The following is an 8797-nucleotide window of genomic DNA, read 5'->3' on the forward strand; positions in this document are numbered from 1 at the left end:
TGCCATGTTTTGTAACTGTTTGGATAAGAAGAACATTTTCTATATATTTCTGGCTACTTTTTCTTCTTCCAAATGGTTTTGGATCAGAAATTTCACTGAAACACGCTTGAGAAAAATAATGCTTAATATATATGGGCGGCTGATGTCAAATTCTGCATTTGCAATATGTTCTAACCCTGTGATATTTTATGGCCTACATATATATTAATGTTATAAAATCATGTCAGTCCCCCTTTTCTTCTTACAGCATTAGTCTTTGTGGTACTGGAAATGGACTTGCCTTTTAAGACTATAACTGTTCCCTGCTTTCCTGTGGAGTTGAGGTTTTCAAATGGAAAATCTGAGTCCAAACTCCCTGACTTTAGCATTGGGAAAACACTTGCTGAGAGGCAATTGTTTAGATTTTAGGAGCTGGTGAGGAAGTATGAAGGAAAAAAATAATCCTTTTTCCAGGTGCAGGACAATTTGATTAAGGCCTTAACCTAGACATGTCCCTCTTATAGAAATCCCAAATGTTTCTCTCCCTAACACGGATTGAAGGGTGTGCATCCTTTAAGATCATGTCGTTTGCTTGTTCCCTCAAATGTCACTGGGGAGTATGACTCAGTAGAATTTGTTCTTCTAAAGTAGGTAGCAGCCAACGATTTCTGTAAAGGACTAAATAGTAAGTATTTTAGTCTTTGTAGGCTATACAGTTGCTGTTTACAATGGCTCAATTCAGTGTTGCAATGTGAAAGCAGCCATATCCAATGTGTTACAAAAAAATGGGGTGTGTGTGGCTGTGTTCCAATAAAACTTTATTTAAAAAAACAGGCAGTGGGCTAAATTTGGCCTCTGGGTCATAGGTAGCTGATCCCTGCCCTAGATGATAATCACCAGAGAAGATAACCAGTTCATTCAAGTGATTGCCCAGTGAAATAATTATGTTCTCCAATTATCTTAGGAAGTTCTAGATTGAATTGTATGTTAAACAAAGATGCCTGACCCATTCAAAACCATAGTCTTAAGGGATGAGGTGCTATGCATGGGACAGGGAGACCTGCTGGTGACTGTAGCTTGTCTCTCTATTCCTCACAGTATGTTCATGGATCTCCATGTTTTCTTCAGGCACATCAGTGAGCCTAAATGGTATAAAGGCCTCCCTTCTTGTCTCCCCGGCTCCTCTTTTAAACCCAGTCTGCGACTATAGTCTGAGTATTATTCATAGTCCCTCATTTGCCCATTTCCTGGTTGCTGCCCTTGCTAATCTTAATCCATTGCTTATAGGAGGGACTGGGTTCCCTCTTAACCTTTTACAGCCTCAAAACCCACACAAGAAGGCAAGTCACACTTTCCATTTGTCATGCCTACCCGTTTTCCCCTCCCCCGTGTCCTTCTGGCTCTCATAGCATTTTCTCAACCTGGGAATAAATGGAAAGATGCCTAGGGATTTTCTTTTTTTTTTGATTAAAGACTTCAAGTCAGATTATTTAATTCATTTGCAGACTCAGGCAACATCTACTGAGCTAATAGCCACTAGCAGAACAAAAGGCAAGGTGGGGCTGGCAGGTGTTGGAAGCAGTCACCAAGATAATCTGAGGTTTGGCATGTCCTGTTTTGATAGTAAAAAGCTTTTAAGTACATTAAAAGATTTCCAAATGTCCAGAGGATGTGGGAAAGCTAATAAGCATGATGGTAGAGTCCTTGGTAAGTGTGCTGTGTATGTGGTTACTAATCAGAAGTATGGCTGCTATTTAGTTTTTGAGGGAGGTCAGGAGGAAGGACCTGGCACTCAGAGCTTCAGTTCATTTCATGAGTGTAAGGATCCGAGCCAACACCCAACCTGTGTCCTCAGATGGACAAAGGGAGAAAATCTCTTTTCCATTTTCTGAGTCATGATACTTAATCGTGACCAGCTACCTTCTTTGGGGTTTTTATTTCTTTGTTCCTTTCCCATTTGCATTGTTTCCTAGAATTTCCATGAGTGGGAACTCAGTTTTCCACGGAGCTGACTCATCCAACCCTCCGCTGTCAGGTTTAAAACAAATATAATTAGAAAACCTACAGCTGGGCAACATAAAGGTTGTAAACTAAACTCCCTAAAGTCAGGGGAAACAGAGTGAGTCACTTATGTGTCTGGATGTAAAAATGCTTACATTTAGCTACTCAACTGGTCATTGAAAATAGTACTACCAGGCAGTCAAGGAAGTGAGCATGGGAGGTGAGACACGTGGGACTAAGTTCTACCTGTAGGAATTATCCTTTTTGGGTAGGTTTGGTTGGTTCTATTTCCACTGTAAGAACTGTGGCTCCTGACCTGATGTATCTTTCTAAGTAGAGGTGGCAGCTTCCACTGTGAGAGCCGGGCACTTACTGTAACAAAATTGAGCAATCTGGGGAGAATTGTTCTAGTGCAGAGAAAATGGCTTCCTGTTCAGAATTGTTTTGAAATGCATGGCCTCTTGAATCACATACCATGCTTGTTCCCCTAGCAAAGCATAAGACTTGTTATGTTTTTAGAGTTTACTTGATCTGAGCTGTGAAGATAGAGACTCTTCTTTTCCCCTTTCAATCCTTAACCTCCGAGTTCAGTTTTCTCTGCACATAACTAGAGTTTGGCAGTCTACATTATTTTTCAGATGGATCAACTCTTCATCAGGAGAGACATAAATATAACTCGTGGCTTGGCAAATGGCTTTAACTGTTTTAGTCTAAACCAATTCTCCAACGTCAAGGGCAAGGGCTACCTTCCTTGCACATTTACTATTCAACAAAATTGGCTTCTCATTCCATCATCTTTTTCCTGAGAAATAAAAGTGCATACTGCTGGCCGGGCATGCTGGCACACACCTGCAATCCCAGCACTTTGAGAGGCTGAGGCTGGCAGATCATGAGGTCAGGAGATCAAGACCATCCTGGCTAACACAGTGAAACCCTGTCTCTACTAAAAATATAAAAAATTAGCCAGGCATGGTGGCATGCACCTGTAGTCCCAGCTACTCGGGAGGCTGAGGCAGGAGAATCACTTGAACCCGGGAGGCAGAGTTTGCAGTGAGCCAAGATCGCACCACTGCATTCCAGCCTGGGCAACAGAGCGAGACTCCATCTCAAAAAAAAAAAAAAAAAAAAGTGCATACACCTATGAATTGTCTTATTATCTTACTACTGCATTAGCCTAAAATGACCTTGTGGGGCCCAGGGCTATTTGTAAATCAGAGTTTGGGTTGTTTTTTTGTCAATCTTTGTATTTTGCTGTAGATGAGACTTATGTAGCATAATTACACTTTTTTTTTTTAAATTTAAAGAATATAGTGGACACCTAGAGATATCAAGATGGAAAGAGTGACAACTAAGAGATATCTTTAAAACGTTTGCATCACTAGATGTGTGCTTGATTTTGGAAAGGGTAGGAAGAGCCCAGTCTAGCTCTGATAGGGATACTTAATCCCTGTACCAAGCAGATCTATTCATTTGCTAATCTCATATATTGATTGTCAGTGAGAGATATTAATACCATGTTTTTTCTTTTTCTTTTCTAGCAACATCCATTTTTCACCCTACATGAATCCAAAGGAACAGATGTGGCATCTTTTGTAAAACTGATTCTTGGAGACTAAAAAGCAATGGACTTAATTGGTTGACCCTACTGTGGATTGGTGGGTTTCGGGGTGAAGCAAGTTTACTACAGCATCAATAGAAAGTCATCTTTGAGATAATTTAACCCTGCCTCTCAGAGGGTTTTCTCCCAATTTTCTTTTTAATCCCCCTCTTAAGGGGGCCTTGGAATCTATAGTATAGAATGAACTGTCTAGATGGATGAATTATGATAAAGGCTTAGGACTTCAAAAGGTGATTAAATATTTAATGATGTGTCATATGAGTCCTCAAGCTTCTCAGACTTCTCTTATTCTTTACAAAATGAATGCATTGGCCCTGACAAAAAGGTGCTACAGTAGTGATGAAATTATAAGTAGATTTGTAGTTTGTCCCATTTATTATTTTAATATTTATGTTTAAGTGCTTGGTTGAAAAGATTCCATTTTATACAAGAAGGGAGATTCAAAAAAAAAAAAAGACAAGGTTGGGTTAGCAATATTTATAGGGCTTTTATTTTTTAAGTTCAATTGTGTCTGTGGTCCAGAAGAAATTATTTAATATGCATCTTTGAGAATATTATAAAAATATCAAAAAGGAGCTCTTCTTGTGAAATGTCTGTTCCAGCTGTTGTGACTGCTGCCATTTTTGCAAACATCTGCCCAATCCTGGGTGATCACCACATCTTTTAGGGGAAGTGGCAAGATGCTCTGGTCATATTCTTTTTCTCAACTTTGGAAAACATAAAAATCACTCATATCACAGCTCAAAGAGTAAAACATTTGGTTCTCCCGACATTTGTGGTATGGTATTAGTGGAAAGTGATTCGTAATATGATTTTATATCCACCTACCTATTCATCTACCTGTGTGTGTGTGTGTGTGTTTGTGTGTCTATTTGGCAATTCACAAGTCCTGCCAAGTGGTTTCTATGAGCATCTCTGTTTGGTAAGGAGGACATTTGTCAGTTTTGAGGGGGAGATGTGTTAAACCACAGAAAAAAATGGTGCCTTCTTCTGCGTTTGTCCCTCCTGCCATGTGTAAGTTCTAAGGATTGCCTTCGTAGTTAATGTAGTCTTTGGCTTTGTTTGTTTTCTTGTTCAGTTAAGCAGCCTTACTATTCATAGAAGGGCTAGAATAGGAGAAAATTAAAGGTAGTGAGTAATTCTTTGATAAGATGAGGAAATAATGGGAAAGGTTGAACTAATGCCTAGGCATGGACTACCAGATGACCACAAGTTGAGTTGAGGCCGCATCTTTCTTCAGCAGTGTGCAATAGCTGGCTCCTCTATAGCAGACGAGCTTCACTGGGAGCTCCTAGCAAGTTGACTAAACAGCAAAAGTTCTTTCTCATGGCTAAATATACCCACAGGTTCTATGATTTGTAGCTCTAGGTTTCTTGATGATCAAGGAGTGAAGTAATTGACAGGGAAAATATAGACCTATGATGAATAACCAGGAAGCATTGCTTTTGGACAAGGAAGGACAGAGGAATTTGATTTTAAAAAGAAGAAGAAAAAACCTTATGTTTTCTTTCTTGGCCTCACGTTCAATGTGGAAAGGATTGCTTCCCTGAATCCTCTCTTCCTTCCCCTTTTAGATTTTGAAGTGCAATCATATATTTTTCTCTGTTTGCATTTTTTCCTCCTTGTTCTTGACAAGGAGGAGTTGCTCCTGCCCAGAATCAGTGTGACACTTCCGAACACTTCTTCATATTCAGTTCCAAGATATATCTGTTTGATTAAACATGAGTTTCTTCTGCTCTGAAGCTACCTCTGTCCTCATTTTATTCTAGCCAGAAAAGGAGTATCACCCGAGTGATTATGGCTGTTCACTTCCCCATCTATCTTCCTAAATCTGGAAGTTCTTCTCTTTGAGATCAAGAGAAAAATTACAATTGTATTCCTTACTTTATTCACCCATCTATGAAAACAGGAAGCAATAGGAAAAAAAATCCAGTTACTCCATTTTAGCTTTTGATGAACGACGTAAAGCAAATTGTCTCTCTGGTCTAGGTCCGATTACTCTTACCTGTTTTTCCACTTTGAGACATTCTAAACAAAATGTGTAACTTCTCATATGTACGCCTCTCCCATCTGTGAACCTAGGCCAAACTTGCAAAAGCAATCATATTAATAGTAGGGTAGAGAACAAGTTAGTCTATGCTTCTCAACCCTGGTGCACATTGGAACCATCTGGGAGCTGTGAACACTGTCGCTGCCGGTGTTCCAGCCACCAGAGATTTGGATTTAACTGGTGGGGCCTAGGAATCGGTGTTTTTTTGTTTTCTGTTTTGTTTTGTTTTTTACACACCTTCGTGTGATTCTGATATGAAGCTGGGTTCAGAACACTGATCTAGTACCTTCTAAAGAGAACTGACTTAAATTTACTTTCTTTTGAACATTTGCAGGGAGTAACATGCCGTTGCAGAGAGTAACAACAACAGGTCCTATTTCTTTCCCTGTCCTCATCAGTGGAAATCTGTTTTTCACTATGAGCGAAGGCATGTTCCTGGGATACTGATAGGAAGTTTAGAACACCTTTTCCCCAGAGAAGCAATATTTTGCACCGTTATTAAATATCTTACACGCTAAAGTCAAAAGAATGACCTGATAGCCTCACGAGACTAAATTTTAGAGCATGGTTTTGTTTTTGGAAAACTGTGTTGTAAGTGCCAATCAACCAACTTTTGAAAAAGTCAAGATACCTAAACTATATATAAATTGAGAGTATTCTGTACGTGTAGACTTACATATAAAGACATCTGTATTCATGGATAAACCCTCAAAATAGTTAATGCCCCACCAGCGTAGACCATCTGAATATCAGCCCTGTCTACACCTATCAATGTATTACAAAATCAGTATAGCTCTACAAAAGAGATCATGCTTATTTCCCCAGGTGTATTTGATTTTGTATCATATAATTGTCTGTGTTATAATTTTTGAAAATGTTGATTAAAATGGCCATTTTTTTGATATTATTGGTTTAAGAGGTGTGCCAAAAAAGGAATATGCGTAACTTTTAAGACTATTACCCTATGTTTGTACGTATCAATGAATATTGCCCACCAGAATAGCCACCTTGAGAGACTACATATTTATATAAATAATGCTATTAAATTATTTTTGCCCTCTCTCTTTCAGAAAAGGCTTTAGAATCCACTCCCTCCTCTGAGATGTGTGTCATCATTTGAGAATTATTACTTAGGTTTTCTTGTTGTTTGTTTTGCTTTTTACCAGGTGTTTCCCTCTTTGATTTACCTGCCTTGTTTATCAGATTTAGCACAAAGTTCTGTTTGATAATTTCTAGAAGTTAAATCTTCCCTCAGAGCTGGAGTTTTAGCATCATTGAATCTTTGTAAAACACCATGTCATGGGCTCTGAAGATAATTTCAAATGAAGATTTCCACACCCCTCCCCCACTACCCCTGCCCAAAGTCCATGTTTTTTTTTTATTTATAATTTTTTTGAGACGGAGTCTTGCTCTGTCGCCCAGGCTGGAGTGCAGTGGCGCGATCTCGGCTCACTGCAGCCTCCGCCTCCCGGGTTCACGCCATTCTCCTGCCTCAGCCTCTCCGAGTAGCTGGGACGACAGGCGCCCGCCACCACGCCCGGCTAATTTTTTGTATTTTTTAGTAGAGACGGGGTTTCACTGTGGTCTCGATCTCCTGACCTCGTGATCCGCCTGCCTTGGCCTCCCAAAGTGCTGGGATTGCAAGCGTGAGCCACCGCGCCCGGCCGTGAATGATTATTTTTAAGCAGAGTCATTCTTCCACCAGAATAAGTGTAATCTTCCAAAATGACTACTTTGAAGGAGATAGAACCCCCATAAAGGTATATATTTGTTGATAAAATATCAGGTAGTCACAGATTTTGCACGTGAAAGTCACCTATTTTCTATGATTGAAGGTCCTGATGTGGGGGAATAATCTGTTTTTTCTAAAGACTGTGTTTGGTCACACTGATTTAATCAGAACAAATGGGTTAAATAAGCAGCTTTTATCACAGTTAAGCCATCTGAAATGGAAACGAGTATGTATGGGCATGGCTTGAAATTGTTTGTATTTTACAGTTCTTGTATATCCTTCAAGCCTAACAAAAAATTGTATGTGCCAGAGATTCCTAAACTTTCTGTGTTCAGGGTGCCATTAGTTGTCTTAGTAATTTTTTTTATGGTGCCCCAGGCCAAAATATGTACTTAATAGTTCAGTGTTTTAAGTAATTAGGTCCCAACAGCTTAATAATAGCAGTTTGCACAGTGTCCTGCATATGTCACTATATTTCCCTTAAAAATTTCCAACATTGGCTGAGCACGGTGACTCACGCCTGTAATCCCAGCACTTTGGGAGGCTGAAGCAGGTGGATCACCTCAGGTCAGGAATTTGAGACCAGCCTGATCAACATGATGAAACCCCGTTTCTACTAAAAATACAAAATTAGCTGAGTGTGGTAGCACATGCCTGTAATCTCAGCTACTCAGGAGGCTGAGGCAGGAGAATTGCTTGAACCCGGGAGGTGGAGGTTGCAGTGAGCCAACATCGTGTCATTGCACTCCAGCCTGGGCAACAAGAGCGAAACTTCATCTCCAAAAAAAAAAAAAAAAAAAATCTACAACATCTTGCTTAGCCTGTGTGTGTTCTGTGGTGCCTTGGGATATCTCAGTACATAATTTGGGGACCACAGATACCTATTATGCCAATGTTTGCACTGCCTGCTATTGGTGACCCTCAAAATGAAATTCTTGGCCACTCGACTCTCCACATTATTTCACTCTTTGTTTTGTTATTATTAGTATTGTTCTTGCTTGCCATTGGCTAGTTCATTTTTTAACTGCAACCCTACTCTTCTTTGCTGTTCATCAGTCCTGCAATGCCATGGTGTCTTAGTCTAGAAAAATGCAATACTCATAAGCCCCAGCATTGGAGGAGGCTGGTGCTAAGATGGACAGGGTTCCTGATTTCTCCCATTGAACTTGTTTAGTGTCTTGGGAATTATAATCTCAAAGGAGGCAGAGAGGGGTTAATGTTGCATAGTTTATCACTAAAATGTCTTTGTTGACCAAGGGGCTTTATTAGTTATGCTCAGAGAAACAATTCTGTTTCTCTTAAAAGTGTCTAACAAAACACTTGTTTCTTTGGCCTGAAAGGACAATGGATACCTAGTTCCTAATTTCCTACCCAAATGCTGTTTTGGCTGTGTTACTCCCTCTGCCCTCGAAGGTAA

At 39.8% G+C, this 8797-nt stretch overlaps 1 protein-coding gene across 3 annotated transcripts in view; it reads left to right on the forward strand.

Annotated features, from left to right (window-relative positions):
• Positions 1–8046, forward strand: part of MAP2K6 (mitogen-activated protein kinase kinase 6) — a 132920-nt gene extending 124874 nt beyond the window's left edge. For all 3 annotated transcript variants that reach the window (XM_032177958.2, XM_032177959.2, XM_032177961.2), the window contains one exon: positions 3519–8046. In XM_032177958.2, coding sequence (XP_032033849.1) covers positions 3519–3596 — 78 coding nt within the window. In that variant the 3' untranslated portion in view covers positions 3597–8046. The remainder of the gene's footprint in view (positions 1–3518) is intronic.
• The last annotated feature ends 751 nt before the right edge of the window (positions 8047–8797 follow it).

The sequence above is a fragment of the Hylobates moloch genome, unplaced genomic scaffold (genome assembly GCF_009828535.3).
Source record: "Hylobates moloch isolate HMO894 unplaced genomic scaffold, HMol_V3 SCAFFOLD_15, whole genome shotgun sequence".
Classification (NCBI taxonomy): domain Eukaryota; kingdom Metazoa; phylum Chordata; class Mammalia; order Primates; family Hylobatidae; genus Hylobates; species Hylobates moloch.